Here is a 19,992-nt window from a genome sequence, read left to right as displayed (position 1 = left end):
ATTGTATACTGGGCTATAAAGATTGTAGTAATTAAGATTTTACATGGTGCTGATAGTCGTGATCTAGATGGTAGATTGTGCTATTTAACCGCTGGCTATATTAAATCCACCAAAAATGGCTGTTGTTTAATCAAAGACAGGTTAAGTAATGCATTTTTTATTTTTTCCCCGATGAGTTTTCATAAAACATTTTTTGCACATTTCACATTCACTTAGAATTAGAAACATTATTTGCCAGTGATTTGCCACTACTTTCAACCGGAAAACGGAAGTAGTCACGATCGGTCTTTGTAAACAAACCATGGAGGACACGTTCATGCCCTAAGCTAAATTGCTCAGTTTTCTGTTTGGTCTACGACAACACGGACGATAGTACAAGTGGAAAGTGTAGATTGAAAATATTTAAGTACCGACATTGTTCTGAGAGATGTTGGTAAGAAGCAGGAGCTGACTTCCTAGTAATGATGCGCTGCTAATTAACGGCTACCCAGTCCAGTCATAGTAGCAGGCTAGCTCTAATGGAAGTGTTTACACAGATACGATTATCGCTATAACGTGATTATTACCATTTTGTTTATTGTTTAAAAAGTTGGAATCAGCAGGAATTTTATACGTTTCCCGTTTCGACACCTTGTCATTTTTTGAGGATGAAACCGCGCTTTAAAACCACAATCGGGAGCAAAAGAGACCGTGAAACCATGGCTACCGCCGCCCAGGGTTCGTCGGGGTTGGTATTGAGCACCGAGATTTCCTTGTCTTTTCAGGACGAACTTGCTGCCACGATCCACGGCGCTTTTGAAGTGGCCGTGGAGATAGCTGTGCGAGAGGTCAGCAAACTGGTGGGACAAGCCTTTGGCGACGTGCGCGACCAAATGCACGAAACGCTGCGAGAGAACAAGACTCTGAAATTGCGCCTGGAGTCAGCCGAGAAAGAATTAGATTCAGCACGTTCGTGTGCAGCAGGAGACGGCCAAGTCCCGTTATCAGTCAGTCATTCGAGCCAGCCAGATAGCCCGCACAATAACGACAGACTTAAAGCTGAAAAGCACCTCAGAAACTGTGAGGATCCGGCCAAGACCTCTGTGAGTGTCTCTGTAAAGAAAAAGTGTGATTATCTCATTGTGGAGGCCGAGGCAAGCTGTGAACGCCTTGACGGTACTTTCAGTGAGATCTGTGAGGACGGCAGAGTGTGCTCACAAACCCTGAACAGGACACCGGGTGAGGAATTAGTCCCTGCTGCAATCATGGAAAAAGGTAGGAATTATATACAGAGGTTTATACGTAGTCAGAAAGAAAGTAGATATTGATTGTTGTTGTCAACCGTTTTTTCTGTCCCTTTCTAACAGATGTGAAACAACATTCACTGGCTCCATGCTTACCAAATGAGAAGATGGCAAATCACTATGATCAATCAGATCTACATGAGGAGGATGTGTCCTATGAATCCTCAGCAGACCTTCAGGTGAAAGAGGAGAAGCCAGATTTGGACCGCGCCTCTGGTTCCATCTCGGGCTCAGACTCCCAGCTCGGTTTCGATGATGTGGGTGAGGACCCAGACGACGGCTTCTCACTGGCCCAGTCTAAGATGCTGGAGGACTGGAGGCCAGATCCCCTGGGCCTGCCCGGGTGTGAGGCCAACACGCTCAGCCAAGACGGCAGCCATGGCCTGGGTAAGATATGAAAATTCTTGTACATTTAACAGACACCTTTTGTCCAAAGTGACTTACATTATGTCAACTATATTACAAGGGATTACATTTTCCCAGAAGCAACTTGGGGATAAGTGGCTTACCGAAGGGCACAACAGTGGAAGCCGGGAATTGAACCCACAACTTTTAGGCTGCTACACGCTAGCCCAGCTCCTCAACTACTTCACTAATTATAGATCAGTGAGGGTGCAAGATAGCATTTAATTTCCTTTTCTGGTCTCTAGCCTTAATACGAGCCGTGGTGTACATTTGGTGAGCTAGGAGTTGCCATACTGAATATGCATAGACCTATACATGTCCAAGTAGCTGTACAAGCAATAATTTACGCCATTTGTGTCTCCAGCCCACCCGGCCCTCACCATGCAGGCTACTGAGATGAGCTCCTCGTCAGTGGGCAGCCTGCCGGTGTTCCCCGGCCTGTACCAGCCCGGCGACCCGGTTCCGCTGCCCCTTCCGCCCCCTCAGGACTACAGCGTTGCGGTCCGGCCCAACCTCCCCGCGCTGCCCCCGTCCTTCAAGCAGCACGTCTGCAAGATCTGCGGTCGGCCCTTCCAGCGGCCGAGCGACCTGCGGCGGCACCAGAGCCAGCACCACCGCTCCAAGCCGGCCAACAGCGCGGGCCCGCGGCCCGGCGGCCGGCCGCCCAAGCAGCAGAAGTTCCCGCCGGGCCGCAGCCCGTACCACTGCGGCGAGTGCGGCCGCGACTTCAACCGCATGGAGAACCTGAAGACGCACCTGCGCATCCACACCGGCGAGCGGCCGTACACCTGCTCGGCGTGCGGCGTGCGCTTCCGCCACTCGGGGGCGCTCACGCGCCACTTCCGCATCCACACGGGCGAGAAGCCCTACGTGTGCGGCCAGTGCGGCATGTCCTTCCGGAACAGCGGCGGCCTGCGCTTCCACCAGAGGCTGCACAACCGACAGACTCAGGCGGTGATGGGACAATAAACTGTCTGTGTGAGTTAAACGCTTGAACGTTGATCTTCGGGGTCTCCAGCAACTTGGCTACAGGTGGTCTGTTGTGTATTGGGCTGGACTAGATAGTGAACTGTTTCTGCAGTGAAGTAGTTAGGAACAGATGTGAGAGTTTGGACTGGAGGTTTAGACAGATGCTGTCAGGGTCATGGTTAGGTCACCAAACTCATACAAAGTGGATACAGTTAGGTGGATGGTGCCATCTGCAGGCCAGTGTTCAAAGTGGTTGAAACAGCCTTTTTAATTGGAGCTACTCCCAGCTTGGGACGATTCAGTGCAAACACATGCTTGACGACTGAAGTGAATGAAAAAATCAGTTGGTACAATTTTCTATGAGCCAGCTGGTAGTGTGTAGGGGCACTCACTCAACTGTCGTCAGCGTCAGACTGTAATGCTCTTTGCTGTTCTAACTAACTCATCAGAATAGTTCAATACATTTTTAATGAACAAACACAACCATGTGGTTTTGTTTTCACAGAGCGGAGGCCATACACTATGGAAGTGGAAATGACAATACCACAATGTTGAGAATACACACTTTCCCTAAACATTCTGTGTGTGTGTGTGTGTGTGTGTGTGTGAGTGTTTTCAGTCAAGCCTTTGGTGAGAAAACCTGTACCTTTTGAAAGAGTTCTCAAATGGAGAAAATTGCTTGTTCTCAGATGAACAATTCGCGGGCTCAGTGGTGGCCTTGAGAGGTTCCTCTCTGGCGCTTCCCATTAGAACAGATGACAAAGGCAAGGGTCACACTACCAGGTCAATTCTGATTTTCTCACTTGAAACCGTGTGAGCAGTAGCCTAGAAATCTAGAAGCCACCCGGGGTAGTCTAGCAACTCTCCGTTGACTTGGGAGCTTGGGGGCTGGGCCAATCACATTGTGTATAGAGTCGGTAGGCGGGCATAACATAATGACAACTGACCTGCGACGAGAAGTTGCGACCATTAAGCATCCTGTTACTTGAAAACAAGATGATTCGTCTAGCGCTATCCTATTGCGTGGAGAGGGAATTTGAAAGACAACCGTTTGTCCCCTCCCTCCGATTGAGCCCTGCCTATGGTGAGTTTCTAGACCCTACATCTTGATGTGGGTCTAGCTCGTTATATGTGAACAGCGCAAATCACATGAAATCTACCTTTTTCAGTTGTTCTTTGGGCCACTTCCGTATGTGGTTTAATTCGATATAGGATGCGAAGCTAGTCAGTCGCCCTATGGTGTGCTGCGTGTGAGTTCGTTCGTTCGTTCGTTACAGTCCACAGAGGTGGGAATCTGATATTGGCCACATTTAATAAAAAAACAATGTGAACAGCCACACGACAAAATCGAATACGAGCAACAAAATCTGAATTGAGCTCTAAGACCCATGCTGTGACCCTAGTCGAAGTGTACTGAGGGAAAGAGGTTTTTGAAGACATCATTTCAAGCTAGGCAGAGAAGTGGCATGTCATGTCTAGCATCACGCGCACAAATAACCAAGAGTATATGAGCAATGCACTCCCATCCATGCAATATGGAAACGATGGATTGTAATGTCTTGTCTTTGTGTCATACAGGATAAACTCTACATTTCTAACTATATATTTAAAGAAGTGCAGGATTAGGAGAAAGACTTAAACTAACAATGTCATTTATTTTTGCTCACACTGAAATAGAAACAAACAGACCTCAGCATTTTGAAAGGTGCTTAAAATCCTTACATGGGCTTATCACAGATGTGCCTGTCAACCATCCCTAAGTTTGTCAGGTTGTTTAAGTAGAGGCATATGCGTAAGCAAGCAGTCCTCTCTGCAATAAACTGAACAAGTGCAGTAAGACATTAACTTGTGTAATGAAGATCCTATATGATCATGTATTTGGACAACCCCCAGTATGTTTTACCTTTGAACTCGAATGACTTGATGGTTCCTAATTGAATTGTATTATTTAGAAAAGTACTCAATAGGCTCTTCTCAACGTCTCTCCTCGGTCCTCTAGCTCGTTCCCACTGATCTACATAAAGAATGATAGGGCGGCAACAATGGGATAGCCTATCTGGTGTTCTTTATAGATCAGTGGGAATGAGCCGGAGGATCGAGGATTGAGGAGAGACGTTGAGAAGAGCCTCAACATATGACTGTTCTTTACCAACGGTAAATCCCTAAATGGCTTGAGGATGGATGTTAGCAGATGGCAGAGGAGAAGGTGGCTGTGCCGAACTTGACCGTATAGTGGAATCAAGGGGGTGAAAGAGTTGGCTTTTTGTCACCGTACATCTCATGGGGACTCCAGAACCAGCAGGGCCCCATTCTCTGAATATGCTGTTCAGGACACCTGGGGTGCATTTCACAAAGCCCTGGAAGCCATACGACTCTCACACACGCTAAATTTCACTCCTAAAACACAGATTTGTGTTCTGTTTATAGTTTTTATCTGCAAATACTGCATCTGTGCAACTAATTGAATAATACGGTATTCCCTGTGAGCATAATGTCACTTAGGTCCTAACCGTTCAAACACTATAGGTGGCTTTTTGCCTCCATAATCCATCGATATTGCCTGGCATCATGCGGCATAAACCCAGGGACTTGGGAGTCGGGAGGGTTTTATTTGTTGTTTGTACATTTTCTAAACACAAGGTTTAACTTCATGACAAACTAAATGTGCTACTATTGTTTTGTATTCCCTTGAAACACAATCATAACTGTCATTGTTTGGACATGGGTAATAGAATAAAGTCTTAACCTCTGTCAGACTATGTCTTTATTTACTTGCTCATCTAACTTGAATATTATGTCAAACCCTAAAGGGGGGTTCAAACCAAAGATTCGCGACGAGATGAGGTGCGACGTTCTAAAACCTTGCCACTGCGACTTAACATGTTGAATGCTTTGCGATGGCTTGCAATGACAAGCGACATTTAATTCACACCGCTGCAACTCCTGCAACGGTTTCGTCTCGTCGCGGATCTTTGGTGTGACTCGGGCCTCACAAGTCGTATCCTTATCCAGAGAGATTGCATTCATGTTTTGGTTGGGTCTCCTGGTTCTGATCACCTCAGTGGCAGGACAGTCCTGTGGATTAGTTTAGCTGACCCTATGAACGTAAGATGCTCTATTCTAGCTCGAAACCCTCCCTTCCTTTCTTTCTTTCTTTCTTTCTTTCTTTCTTTCTTTCTTTCTTTCTTTCTTTCTTTCTTTCTTTCCTCTCTCTCTCTCTCTCTCTCTGCACACGCACTCCTGAAACGCTGAGATTAAGAGGGGCACTGTGATGTAAGTAACATGTTAAGCCTGCACAGTGTGTGTGTGAGTGAGAGTGTTTTGGGGGGATTTGCCACAAGACAAGGGAACCCTTTATAATAATATCCAGTAAAGTGTTCATTGACATCACAGCCGAAATAAACAAAAACATCCTTGAATGTTAAAGAGAACATCGACTTTAGTAGATCACATTTAATTTGGTTTACAGTTCTCAAGAGAAATTCCCATTGTGTCCATGAGCTCCCAAAAAATATCCTAGAAGGAAATCCTGATCCAAGGACAAATTTACCCCTTTTGACAAGATGTAGAGCTGTAAAAGTTTAAATTGATCCTATGTCTGTCAACAAAATGTTTTCCTCAGTTCTATGATGATTTTAACTCGAGTATCTCTGGTTTTACATGCCTCATGTCTAGAAATCTTTTACATGCCTTGTTTTCCATATGGTTCACACGATTGGCTCAGGTCCCTTCTTCCCCCGCCCTATGGCCTGATGATTGATAGGTATCCATCTCAACCTCCCTCCTTCTCTCCCAGGACTATATTAAAACCCCTGTCCTCCCCACCCCTATCCGACACATTAAAGTGTATCTACCCTCTGTGTACCCGCTTGCTTTAATGCTCAGGATGGATTGGAACTCGTATGGTAAGAAGTCATATTACTTCACTTAACTAGTGGTCGTTAGCTATTTTTTTAGTCTCTCTGAGAAGTTCAAAATGTGAATTAGCCTTTGTGTTTGATTTCAGTAATGTAGGACTGTCTATGTGTATACCAAAAAGAATGGATATATCAAAATATAACCACAGAAGGAACATTATACAAATATATCAGCTTAGAAAGCTTAGAAAGAGTAGGACATTGCAGAGTAGGACATCCACCACACATAGATAATGTACTCTTTTTCATAATTTTATAAATAGCATTTATTTATTTTTTAAAGCGTTCTACGTTCTAAATGTTTGTGGCAATGTCATGTCAGATCAGCAAGGTTCTGACTTTCTTTCTTTCCTTCTTTCTTTCCTTCTGTCGTTCGTTCGTTCTCAGAGATGGATCCTCTGGAGGTGCCTCCTCTCACCCCCACCAGTAAAGAGGTTCTGACCCAGGCAGTGAGGGCCAGTTTCGCCGGCTTCACCCAGGAGAGGAGTCGCCTACGGTTCCCCAGAGGTACGGTTCTGCAGCTTCATATTTATTCGGGGATGGTACAGTGTATAGTTCTGCTTGCAGCATACAGTATGTGTCAATATGTCAATGTTTTTGTTAGGTGTTTAAGTGTAATAAGGAAGGTGATAAGGCTAGGGGCTATATTTTATAACTCAAAGGATAGAGACATTAAGATAGTTATGTCAATTGGATGTGTGGGGCAATCATTTGACTGATACACTTAGCTTGTGCACGGGTGAAGCATGGTAGAGGTGATCACTTGTTGGAACACTTATAATACAGAATGAAGTAAATTAGCCGTGACAGGACAGCAACAAAAGTCTGTCTACTATTCTTCATGCCAGTAGAATACATTCCTTTCATTTTGCCACTATGACGACCAAAGAGCTGCTCATTTGGGTGTCAAGAAAAGTGCTAAATTAATTTCATTCACAATCTTTCATTTATGTGATCTTAGTCAATGATGTTGAAGAGAGACCTTTTCTAATATTTGAGCAAACTTTGAAATATGAGTTATTTTATAACGTAATTAATGCAAGAACTTTTTTTTCTCAATGGAAGACCCCAGCTTGTGGTCAGAGTGGCATGTTGACCACTGGTTAGACTGGTGCCAGGCTGAGTTCGGCCTGCAAAGCCTGGGGATGGATTTGCGGGGCATCCGAGGAAGTGAGCTCTGCAGCCTGGACAGAGAGGGCTTCTTGGCTCTGATCTCTGACTGCACGGCAGGAGAAATCTTGTGGGAGCACCTGGAAACCATGCACAAAGGTAAACACATGGAGATATGTCTGCACACCTACTGTCAGTTATGGTGAAAAAGTATGTGCACATCCCAGGTCAAGGTGCAGAACAAGGGTAAATCATAAAAATGGAAAAAGGTTTGCACACTTGAAATCCTTCTTTTTAGTTTTATTTTCTCTTGAAGAAGACCACACGGTCGAAACGTAATTCTGTGCTAGAGAAAAGAGAAAATAAAACAAAAAAAAAGGATTCAAGTGTTTTTCCATTTTTATATTTTTTCCACACCTACTGTACCTATACCTATCTTTGCCAGAGTCGAAGTAGGCCGAGAGAAACGTTAGTCATTTTTTGCATTTTAAATGAAATACTGCAAGCCTAATCTGTGTGCCCCAGTCTGCTTTCATTATTTGAATAGTCTATTGTCTTACTGCTGTGGTGCACCTGTTCATGCAGCCCCAACTGGGTGACTTCAATATGGAGTTATACTGTGTGTTGTGAGGAAAGAAAGAAATGACTAGATTCAGCTGTCATTTAGTATGATTTAATTAGTTACCTTCCATCGGTGTATTGATAATCTATTTGACTGCATATGCAGTTAGTTATATATCTGGTTCTGTAACTTTGGTTCTATGTGTGTCATACAGAATGTGAACCTGACCAAGGCCAATATGTTTGCCTATCACCCCACTTCAGCCAATCACAATGCAGCATAGGTGAGTAAAATTGCAAAATTATTATTTCCAAACATACTAACTTGGTACATTTGCAGCATTACTTCAAAGATGAGGATGATATACTGCCAAAAAGCCACTATACACATATTTTATGTGCATAGATAGACCATTGGGATAGATTATGTGTTCCATTTGAGATTCTAGATAGGCAAAATATATAATATTGCACTTTATTCCCAGACAGTAACTCAGCCTTGTCTACGGACCATCCACACTACCAACTGCTTTCCCATCATGCATCATCCGAAAGTGTGCATCTGCTCTCTCTGGACACCGTGAGCCCCAGGCACTATGACCTCGCTCATCTGAGGGAGGAGACGCACTTAAGAAAAGCACAGGAGGTGCCATCGTCTGTACAGGACTACCACAGCATCAATGAAGCAGGTAATACAAATTCTCTTCTGAGTGTAGTTTGTTTGTGGATTCACTTCTTGATACCCAGTCACCACCACCATCCCATGTTGAATGTTATTATTCACAACAGTGGGCCAGTACTATATAATGTTCTAATCACTGTAAAAAAAAAAAAAGAAAATAGAAAGTTGCGGAATGTTTTCAATGGAGAATTTTCTGAAAGAAAGATGTCATCAATGTAACATTTTCCCTGTTTGAAATTGTAAATGTACCAAGTTATCTTTCGCATGCTCAGAGTGTTGTCTGTCTCATTACCAGATGTGTGTGATGTGGATGTAGAGGCGCCACTGTGCTACGCCGAGGCTGACGCAGACGCACCCATGCTCTGGGCAGGGGTCCACGAGGGGCTGGACTACGGCAGGAAGGAGGGTCACCTGCCGGAGACGGCCTTCACCCTGTCCCACTCTCACATGAGCTTCAGGGAGTTCGTGGGGGACAAGGCAGACCTGGGCAAAGCTGTGGTCCCAGCCGCCGTCTTGGCAGGTTATACTGGTAAGTTAACACATAGAGGCCTCTTGTTGTTGTGTAACTGCTGTTGTTGTATAACTGCTATTAGGTTGTCATGTCGTGCCATGCGATGCAGTGAGGTTATTGCGTAGAGTATTCTTAAGGACTGTCTAGTGAGGAAGATGATTAAGAAGGGTTGAATGTAGACTTAGAACAGGCCAAGTCTGTCATGAGTTCTACATGGAGCTTTTTAATTATTGCAAGTAGAATTTGGTTTTGGAATATGCCCACTGATTAGAAACTTGCCACTGGATGAAAAAAGAATTAGGGATTTTATTAGCTATTTACAACAGAAAGGTGATTTAGCCACACACAGGCCTTTTTTTTTAATGAGTGACTTGACTAACTGTTTCGTAAACTCCACCTCTTCTCTCACCCTTTTTCTGTGGCGTCCAATAGGCAGTGGCCCTATTCAGCTGTGGCAGTTCCTATTGGAGCTTCTGACTGATCGGAGCTGTCAATCATTCATCAGCTGGACAGGAGATGGATGGGAATTCAAACTGACGGACCCTGATGAGGTAACCACTGCCCGTTCATCTTCAAGTTCATCTTGGGGTTCAAGCCTTCTATAGTGTTTGCGGCATGCCCGAATCAAATTTTGTAAAAAATTCTGCCTTTGTTTTGACTAATTTTGAAGGCATTGTATATGCATCCTTCATGCTGCCTTCAATGTCCAAAATCCTATTATCAAATCAGCAGTTGGTATCTTGGCAGACTCATTGTGTTTTTTTACCCTTTCTTATAATTGGAAGCCAAGCAACTGTGAGGATAACTGTGAAGACCAAAATTTGGTACATGAACTCAGGGTCCCACCTGTATGGATGTACAAACAATTTTGTGTTATTTGACCTCTAGGGGGTTGTGCTTGGCCCCCACATTGCCAATTGTGTTTATTTAACAAACCATTAGGATTACAAATTGACTACAAACATTCTTCTGTTCCAGGTGGCTCAGATGTGGGGCCGGCGTAAGAACAACTCAAAGATGAACTACGAGAAGCTGAGCCGAGGCCTGCGCTACTACTATGACAAGAACATCATCCACAAGACGGCCGGCAAGCGCTACGTCTACCGCTTCGTTTGCAACCTGCAAGGCCTGCTGGGATATTCCGCAGAAGAGCTCCATGCCATGCTAGACATCAGACAAAGCGACGTGTCTGAGGGGTTCTCAGATGGATCGGACGGGTCCCTGTAAAGCTGGAAAATGCTAAAATGACATTGTTCAAATCAACGGATCCCTGTTGAAATAGAATGGACTTGAGCATACAGCTCTAAAGGGGGGCACCTACAAATGAATATTATGTTTCAATTATTTATTGTGTCCAGTTTTGCTCTCACAATGCAGAATTACACTGGAAAATGGGGCAGTGCCAAGAAACCACCTCAAGTATTCTATTTTGTTGTATTCATTTAGCCGTCCGATGCAGAGGCAAACTGGATACTGAGAATCTGTGCAAGAACAAGTTTTAATCCATAAGCAAAGACTATATTTTAATTTGCAGTTGTATTTAAATGTGCAATATATGTCGTTTAAGATCATCAATAACAACGTCACTCTAAAGGAACAATTAACTGTGAATGGTCATGCTTGTATGTACATATTGACAATAAATCCTCACATGCAGGGTGACTCTATATGGTCATAATCTATTCCACAGGGTCTTGTGTAGGCCTTACAGTATAACCCCAAATCAGAAAAAGTGAAAAATTGTGTAAAATGTGAACAAAAACAGAATGTAATCATCTGCAGATCTCTTAAACTCATATTTAGTTGCAAAAAGGACACTGACAACATGTCAAATGTTGAAAATGACAAATTTGACTATATCATGGGAAACATTTTGAATTTGATACCAGCAACATGTTTCAAAAAAAGGGCAAGACTAAGAAATACTGGGAAAGTTGTGTAAAGATAAAGTAAGATAAAGGAATAATGTTTCACAACCAATATTGGATGGCCATAACCTTTGGGACCTCAGATGGCACATTGTATTGGGACATGATATGAAAAATACCACGTCTTATTTGGGCCTGAGCTTGTTTAAAATGGACTGTGGCAATGTGGTAATGTGGAAAAAGATCCTGTGGTTACACCCATCAAATTTTCTTTTTGCAAATCATAGACTCATCTGGGCTAAAGAGGAGAGGGCCTATCCAAGTATCCAACTTGTTTTAGTGCTCATTTCGAACATCTATGACGGTATGGAGGTGCATTAGTGCTTACTGCATGGCCATCTGGCAAAGCACAATCAATTCTGAATGATGTATACAGATTTTGAGCAACATACTGCAACATACTGCCATCCAGGCAATGTCTTTTCCAGGCAAGACCTTGAATATTTTAGGAAAACAATGCCAAAATGAATTCTGCACATATTTAAACAGTATTTCTCCACCGAGGAAGTGCTAAAATGGCCTGTCTGCAGTCCAGACCTGTAAAATTAGGTGCATCATGGAATTCAAGAATAACCATTCTTTTGAGCAACTGAAATCCTATATTGGGCAGTAATGGGACAACATTCTCCTCATTTCCTAAACATTTACACAATTTTGTTAAATAAAGAGGTCAAGCAGCACAGTGGTAAACATTCAATTTCCATGAAATAGTCCACATTTTCAATTTCAACATTTGATATGTTGTCTTTGACCTTATTGCTGCTAAATCTGGGTTTACAGGTCCTGTAGCCTATAATAACACATTCTGTTTTTATTTGCATTTTACACAACATCCCAGCATTTTCTTGTTAATTGTATTCAGTCACAATAATGAGAGTTCAGTCTATAAAATCTAGTCATTTGTACAGTCAGCTATTGACATGTGATTGTCTGGTCAAAGAAACAGTTTGGAAATGAGGACATAAATGCTTACACTTATGGTATCATTTTAAGCGTTATAGCACCCACACTTTTGATAATGTCACAAAATACCTCTCAAAATCTGTCAAACCTCATATTAGGCCCTATATCTTTGTGTGTGTCAATATGTGTGTGTGTTTAAATGTATTTCTTTGTTGTATATGAGGACTGAAAAGTGGCGTTAACAAAAGCCCTGTTGGAGGCTGAATTAATGGAACATAATTGACAGACACTCCGTTGCTCAGCGCTGGATTCCTCTCGCCCTGGTGCACCTGAGCCACGCTGAAATGGCGGCGTCCATCTGATGCACATCACAGAGAACCCAGAACACAGCAGGCAAAGCACCAGCACAAACACCACACTCAACACCGCCAGTGTTGAGGATAGGCACACAGACTGTAGTGTCACATGACTGACACCGGTGTGGTTTAAACAAAGAGCACACAACCTTTGTTGTATCACAGCTAAAAGGTCAACAATTGTCTTCATTGTAAAAGCAGGTTTTACATAAAACAATATATCTGGTTTATGTCATCTTTAATACTTTATGTTTATTGTATAAATATCATGTTTACAAGACTATTAACCATTTGTTTTGCTTCAGCTTGAGGTCTTGCTCATTCTCTTCACACTTCACAGTCTTCACATTAGCATGACCTCATTAGCCCTCAGCTATTTTAGTCCCTCCATTCCCTGTATGGCAATGCTGTCACTAGATCTGATCTAAAAGAGATGTTCACAGCCTTTCTTAGTCATCTCTAATCTGTAACTCTCTTCACAGACAATCTTTAATTCTCCTCACAGACAACCTGTTTGCAAAAAAAATCTTTTCAGTCTTGTCATCGGCACATAAATACTCAAATCTTTCTCTCTTCTTCGTGCTTCATATTCTCTCTCCTCTTTTCTTCCTCCACATGAGTGGATGAGCATGAGGGGGAAAGTGGTGGAAGTAATACCCAGACTCGGAGGTGCTGTAGGTGGGTGTCCACGTTGCCGTCTCTCCCTCTCTCTCTGTCTTCACATGTCCTCACTACCCCTTATTCTCTCTCTCTCTCTCTCTCTTTCTCTCTCTCTATCTTTCCATCTCAGCTGGTCATCAGTGAGGGAACATTGGAGCACCGTTCAGTGGTTCTATATTCGTTTTTATAAACAGATCTTCCATGTTCACATACCATACCAGTGTGAGTGAACAAGTTAATTTGCTCAGCACCTGTGAACTGCAATAAGTTTATGTGCATTTTAAAATCTATAGAAAAAAATATACAAAGCAAATAGAAAAGAGTAGCGAACTTGAATTATTTCTTTCAAATTAAAGTCTTATTTCTAACTCCATTAAGCGTCAGTCATTGTTCTATTTTAGACTTTTTACTGTAACATCTCAACACATTAGGGCAACTTTAATGTAAAACCCATACACAAAAATATATATATTTGAAATTGGCCCCCAAATTTTGTTTTTTTGACACTTAAAATATATTTCAATAAATTTTTTAAATGTATACAGTAGCCATTTATATGTTTGTTCTGTATGCCCGTACAGGCCCATATACAACAAAAATATATTTGAAATATATCTTCAAATAATCAAAATGGGCCCACAATTATATTTTTGACACTTAAAAATATATTTCAATATATATTTTTTTCTGTATGGGAAAGATTCAACTAAAACCTGAATCCCCTTTAATGTCACAAACATTATAAGATGCCACAGTAGCACAAGCGCAGCCAGAAACTGACACACCAAACAGAGTGAGAGAGAGTTTGATATACAATATATCGTCCGTCAAGTGGAGAGCCGATCACCCTGCGTGCCGTGCTGCGTAACGAACCACTGTCTCTTTGCCTTCTGGCCGCGGCAGAACGGGAGGTAGTGCTCGCTCTCCTCTTGCGGGCACGCGCCAGCGTCCAGGAGACACACGTAGCAGAACACGTGCCCGCACTACAGACACGTCGTGTGCTTGCCGCCGCCACCGCCGCCACCGCCGCCACCGCTGTCGTCCCTCGTGTGCGAGAGGAGGGCGAGGCACTTGGGGCAGGCGCGGAAGCGCGGGCACCCCAGCACCGTGCTGCCAGGCTCCGTCACCACGTCGCACGAGAGCAGGGTGCCCACCAGGTAGCAGGAGCCGTTGCTGCACTGGCCCGCGCCCGCCTCGTCGGGGAAGAGCCAGGGCGCCAGGCACGCCCAGCAGAAGTGGTGCGTGTGGGGGCAGCGGGCGCAGCTGGAGAAGGGGCACGGCTGACCTGTGCTGTCCAGCGGACGGCTGAGGATGCAGGCGCAGATCGGGCACTGGGGGGGGGGGGGCAAAGGAGAAGCGGAAAGTTGAGGGCACAGTACACAGACACACTTAGACAAACACACAAATGTAAATGTGAGACATTCAAAATACATGCAGCTGTTATGTTTTTTTTTGTAAACAGAAGCTAGATAATATCATATTATGTCATTAATTGACATTATTAAGTTTAAATCTAGTGTAAAGGAGATTATTGGAAAATAACCAAAATCGGCCATAACATATGAAATATTATCTTCAAACTTCATGTTTAGTGTTCATTCATCAAATGGCATAATATTATCCACCATAGTGGAAAGTTGAGGGCACACAGACACACTCAGAGAGACACGCAGAAGTGTGGACTCAAGTCACATGACTTGGGCTTGAGTCACGATTTTGATGACTTCAGACAAATTTAGAAATGACTTGCACCTCGACTTGGACTTCCATGCCATTGACTCAAGACTTTGGCCCTTTGACTTGTAATGACTTGTATTGAGTAAAATTATTTGTATCTTATGAAAACAACTATTTTCTGCCCATACCTCAGTAGCCTCAAGTTCATCATCAACTTAACACCAGCAACTCCGTACTAACTAGTATGACCACAGACTGTATGTTCTCTAAGAAAAACTGATGATCATCATCACTCACTGATCATCCTCCTGTTGTCATCTGACTAAGTGTACCCTGTGATACTGTGATGGATCCTCTGATCCTGTGATGTGGTTCGATAGCTGATCCTGTGATATTGTGATGGATCCTCTGATCCTGTTAATTTGCTCCACGGAGTAAGCATTGCCAAATGAATAGCAAGACATGTGAAGGTAAATAAATATTGATTCACCTAGCATTGAGTAGGCTATGGCCTTGACAATATCAACATTAAACATGACACACTGTAAAATTTCTATTCACTCACCCATCCAAATAGTCATATATACTTCACTCCCTATCTCACACACACCTCACATGTGTAGTTTACCTCACTCCTCACAAGTTGTAGCATGACTGGTACTATGACTAAAGCAATACTGTAGAATTGCCAGTTAGCATGATACGACAATACAACAAGGACTTGTTTAGGACTTGAGGAAAATAAGGACTTGGACTTGGACTGGACTTGCTTGAGACATTTCTGTCTTGACTTGGGACTTGACTTGGACTTCAGCGTTAAAACTAGAGACTTACAGCATTTGTGACTTGCCAAACAGTGACTTTCTCCCACCTCTGCTCTTAAGAGTAGATAGGTATGCTTGAGTGTGTGGGTTCCTATAATGCTGAAGTTTTTCAGTATGTGTGTGTGTGTGTGTGTGTGTGTGTGTGTGTGTGTGTGTGTGTGTGTTAGTGTGTGTGTGTTAAGTTTTCACTATCTAGGATTCCAGCAAACAATAGTTAAACCCCATATAAATAATCATAGAAATCCAAACCAGCACACACAGCATACAGTATAAACCAAAAGTCTAGAAAGCGGGTTCAAACTAGACGAGTTTGTCTGATGTAAGGTAGGCATGACGTACAACAGCAGGATGTGAAGGCAGTGGGTGGTGAAAGATTGTCGAGGAAGGCACGAGGCTTTGCCTCAAATAACCTTTTTCGACTGAGAAACCTGAATGGGGCTGCTGTCATCAACACATCCGGTGTTTCAGGTGGTGTATGGCGAATCAGCTGTGCGATACAGGAGACCCCTCCGGACACTGCACCACCACCGCGTGACATGCGCCACTGTTATGGGTCTCCGTCAACAGAACAGAGGAACCCCTGTGTTTCCACAGGCAGTGACCAGGGAATACACGCTAGAACTGCCACCGTGGTCATTCTGACTGTTTTAAAATGTTACATGTGCGATGCAAAAATGACAGTCCTGATGGCTGAATACGGAGTTTAAAATATAAGGGTCAAAATGACCGCATACGGTATTTGTGGTAGTTATGTAATTATGGCTCTTCTAGTGTTAAGAATACCATTTCATGACACACAACAACCTCAACATGTCTGTCAGCAGAGGCAACTGACACACTGAAAGTAAACATTTGAATTTCCAGGACTGTCAGCTACTTTCATATTCAGTGTTAGCTGGAAATTCTTAGGTCAAGGTTTCCCGTTCATTTTCCAGTTTTGTGTTTCACATCAATGTCCGTGACGACACAGGATGCATTACATAAAATTTGACCGATTTGCAAAACCCTCATGATCAATTTCATTGACCCATCATATCCAGACTGAACCAAGAATCAAATGTGAGACAGCTCATCACATGTATGGTGGTGTTTTACAACAGAAATGCCTCACTCTTCTTATATAAGATTTAAGAACATTCTTATATAAGGTATGTCTGAGATATAAGACAGGGATGAAAAATGTGATTACCTCAATGTGTAGAGGACCACAAATAACTGGTTAAATAAACAGTATGACTCAGAAGGGTCCACTGGTTTCATGTAACATCAGTGTTACATGGTTGATGCTCTCAGATCAAATCATTGTCATCACTCGTTTGAATGTCTCCTCCGCAATGCAGCTTGTTTACGGTTCCTCAATTGTTTTAATGTGCTTAAGATAAAAGAGTCTGCTAAATGAATATATTTTTACATATTTGAAGTCCAATGCCAGATTTCCAGGCCACAGATACCTCACCAGTGCATTGGGTGGGGCCAGGAATACGCAATAACAGTAGGCTCCAACATAATGGAAAGGCCATACATTATGTTGATTCACAAGGGCTATGGCTATTCCCTCTTCCACAAGCCTCAACTAGGCTGAAGCCAATGATACATACCAACCTCAATGTGACTTTATTAAACTCTGACAAATAAAAGTTCCGTCCTGAAAAACATCCTGTAACGCAAACTGAATCCATTTTAAGTGGCATCTGCATCAGATGTTTTTTTATGTCCTGCGTCTCCAGTCCCCTTTCAGGCCACGGTGGCTCAGCAGGAGGTTAATGCATTGAGCAAAATCCGTCAATTTAATAATCAATTTCATATTCATGCAGAATTTATTCATGCAGCTTATGACAACAGTGCAGCAGTCGTGTAATACCGGCCCCCACTGGGGTTGGTTGATTACATATGCACTTGTTACAAAAGCCATCTACCTGGCTTTTCCCATGACACTGGGGGTAGCAAGGGTGTGTGTGTGTGTGTGTGTGTGTGTTGTCTAGGATTAGTGACCGCTCCAGTGGGCACCTCTGGAGACCCCTCCGGCCGTGAATAAACAAGTTACCTCCACGCTGCTGCCTTTGTATCGTATCGTATTTAGTCCAAGGGGCAAAAGCATTCTGGGAGGGCATTTGTTTTAATGGGAGATGTTCTGCTCTTTTAATTAACATTGACCTGTGTCAATAAGTCTGAATGTTGCCTGCCAAGTCTGTGCAGAACATATTAGTGACCTTCGAAGACCAAGGTTTCCTTTGCCCTCGCTGCTCAACTACACAGTTGACACACAGATCATTCCACTGTGCTTTTGGAAACTCATGAACTGTGTGCACGTTCAGCCTGAAAGGGCTCAGCACAAGCGTTTCGAGCACTGTCTTATTTTCTCTTCAACCATTTAACATGTAAATCACTCGACGCCTTACATCCCACAGTGGAAACTACACTGAAGAAAGAGCTGAAACAGTCACTTAGTCTCAAGATTCAGTTTCAAAATGGCCAACGTTTTTTCACAGCTGCAAACACTGTACCATCACTGAACCAAAAAATAAAAACTCAAAATAACTGACAAGAATTCTTGGTGAGGACTGAGAACATTCTACGCTCTAACCTTGAACAATTTTCTAGAAACCAAATACAAGCCGTTGACTTACGTAACCCTGGTGATCTTTTTGTGACAACAGAAGCTACTCACCTTCTTGTATCTGTCTGGGAGCTCCTGGGCGATGCGATTGACCTGGGCCTCCAGGATGGTGGCCTGAGCCTGAGAGAGCTGGATCTGGTCCTTCACCAGCTCCCAATCCCACGCCTCCCCACACACGGGGCAGCTGAAGTCCAGACTCTTCTGCAACAGCAGGCAGACACACATGGGCAAGAGTGATGAGCCAAGCTAAGGGGACTGTTATTTTGTTATGAAAGATTAAACAAATCTGTCCATAGATTAAAAGAAAAAGAATTACTATCCACAACAAAAAAAGAAAGCACTATCGTAATTTCCCAAACTATTAGCCACATCTTATACATTGATTTTGCAAAATTTCCTCAGCTATGAGGTTAATACAATGGGGGCAGTTAATATGGTATTAATATGGCTTTATTTCTTTTAACTGGCATAAAATACTGTCCTGCGGCTTACACACGATGCAGCTAATACACAGGAAATTACTGTATGAACTATAAAAGAGAGAGACTCTCAAAAAGGAAGATCTATTTAGACTCTATGTTGTTAAATACATTTTGGTTTCATGTCCACCTCAGGCTCATTTGCACTGCATGGCTCTCTCACCTGTTTCAAGCACGCATTCACCATGCAGATAACTTCTGAGGACTTCACCCTGTGACCACAGGAACCTTGTGGCTGAATGGTACTTCCTGAATAGACACAAGTTTTGGCATGGCTGACAGTATTCACAACATGAACACATGCATAAAGTATAAATACATCCTCACAACCAGAAAAAAAAGCTTTATCCTGGACTCCTAAAAACTCAACAGTTTTGGTTGATGCGTTGCTATTTTGTATGCCTGCTGACATCTTTGCTTGTTCATTTAAAACCTGCCTTTACACATTTTAAATGTGGAAAACACATGGCTACACCACAGATCAGCTCATGTGATCTCCCCTCTAGTGGTCAGAATCAGTAACCACTACTGGAATGCTCCGTTGTCCTTCTTCACATGCCCTATCAGGTATGAATCAGAGCACATGATGGCTTCATGACACAATGGTAAATACTTTTGGGGAAAACGTCCGTACCCACGTAGAAAAAATCTACCTCAGAAGAGAGCAGCTCTTTATAATCTGATAGACAAAATGAACCAAAATCTGTGAAGAATAGGTTATTTTGCCGACACCCATTTGTTCACGTTTAAGTTACACTCAGCCAATAGGTTGTACTACAGTCAGATCGGAATGGCATTCATGATGGTGGTCTACTCACCCAGCTGTGTCTTAGAGTGTCCTCTGGCTCTGCCTCTCAACTCTCCATCACCGAGAGCTTTTTGCTGTTGTCCCTTTTTGATACTCCTGGCCTTCTCTCTCAGCAGTGCCTTTGTGAGACCCAGCAAGCTTGACAGTTTCTCCATTTTCTGTCTACCTCTCTTGTCTAAATGTCAAAGCAGCTCGAGTGAGCTGGCTTCAAGAAAGTTCACCCTCATAGCAAGCTACTGAAAACGAGACGTCACACACACACACACACACAACTCAAACAGGAAATCATACAAGTTTTTTTT

At 43.1% G+C, this 19,992-nt stretch overlaps 3 protein-coding genes across 5 annotated transcripts; 2 read left to right on the top strand and 1 right to left on the bottom strand.

Annotated features, from left to right (window-relative positions):
- The first annotated feature begins 282 nt into the window (after positions 1 to 282).
- si:ch211-284e13.5 (uncharacterized protein LOC793850 homolog) lies at positions 283 to 5,428 on the top strand. Of its 2 annotated transcripts, XM_062515833.1 has the most exons (4): positions 283 to 1,254; positions 1,347 to 1,670; positions 2,053 to 2,666; positions 3,163 to 5,428. In XM_062515833.1, the coding sequence occupies exons 1-3, from the start codon at positions 648 to 650 to the stop codon at positions 2,655 to 2,657; spliced, it is 1,536 nt and encodes a 511-aa protein (XP_062371817.1). In that variant the 5' UTR covers positions 283 to 647; the 3' UTR covers positions 2,658 to 2,666; positions 3,163 to 5,428. The 2 variants fall into 2 exon arrangements, with proteins under 2 accessions (XP_062371817.1, XP_062371816.1); XM_062515832.1 differs by having other exon boundaries at positions 2,053 to 5,428.
- Positions 5,429 to 6,943: 1,515 nt separating this feature from the next.
- Positions 6,944 to 10,795, top strand: LOC134059436 (protein C-ets-1-like). 2 transcript variants are annotated; one of them, XM_062515831.1, is made up of 7 exons: positions 6,944 to 7,081; positions 7,640 to 7,843; positions 8,461 to 8,529; positions 8,731 to 8,934; positions 9,244 to 9,456; positions 9,871 to 9,989; positions 10,417 to 10,795. In XM_062515831.1, exons 1-7 carry the CDS (start codon positions 6,964 to 6,966, stop codon positions 10,663 to 10,665), a joined length of 1,176 nt encoding a protein of 391 aa, XP_062371815.1. In that variant the 5' UTR covers positions 6,944 to 6,963; the 3' UTR covers positions 10,666 to 10,795. The 2 variants fall into 2 exon arrangements, with proteins under 2 accessions (XP_062371815.1, XP_062371814.1); XM_062515830.1 differs by having other exon boundaries at positions 9,223 to 9,456.
- Positions 10,796 to 12,846: 2,051 nt separating this feature from the next.
- LOC134059434 (zinc finger protein 672-like) lies at positions 12,847 to 19,963 on the bottom strand. Its single transcript, XM_062515828.1, has 4 exons — positions 19,701 to 19,963; positions 19,046 to 19,131; positions 18,455 to 18,604; positions 12,847 to 14,616 (listed from the first exon to the last, which is right to left on the bottom strand). The coding sequence occupies exons 1-4, from the start codon at positions 19,843 to 19,845 to the stop codon at positions 14,269 to 14,271; spliced, it is 729 nt and encodes a 242-aa protein (XP_062371812.1). The 5' UTR covers positions 19,846 to 19,963; the 3' UTR covers positions 12,847 to 14,268.
- Between the last annotated feature and the right edge of the window lie 29 nt (positions 19,964 to 19,992).

Source organism: Sardina pilchardus, chromosome 16 (assembly GCF_963854185.1).
Source record: "Sardina pilchardus chromosome 16, fSarPil1.1, whole genome shotgun sequence".
Classification (NCBI taxonomy): Eukaryota; Metazoa; Chordata; class Actinopteri; order Clupeiformes; family Clupeidae; genus Sardina; species Sardina pilchardus.
This window is presented reverse-complemented; position numbering and strand designations above follow the sequence as displayed.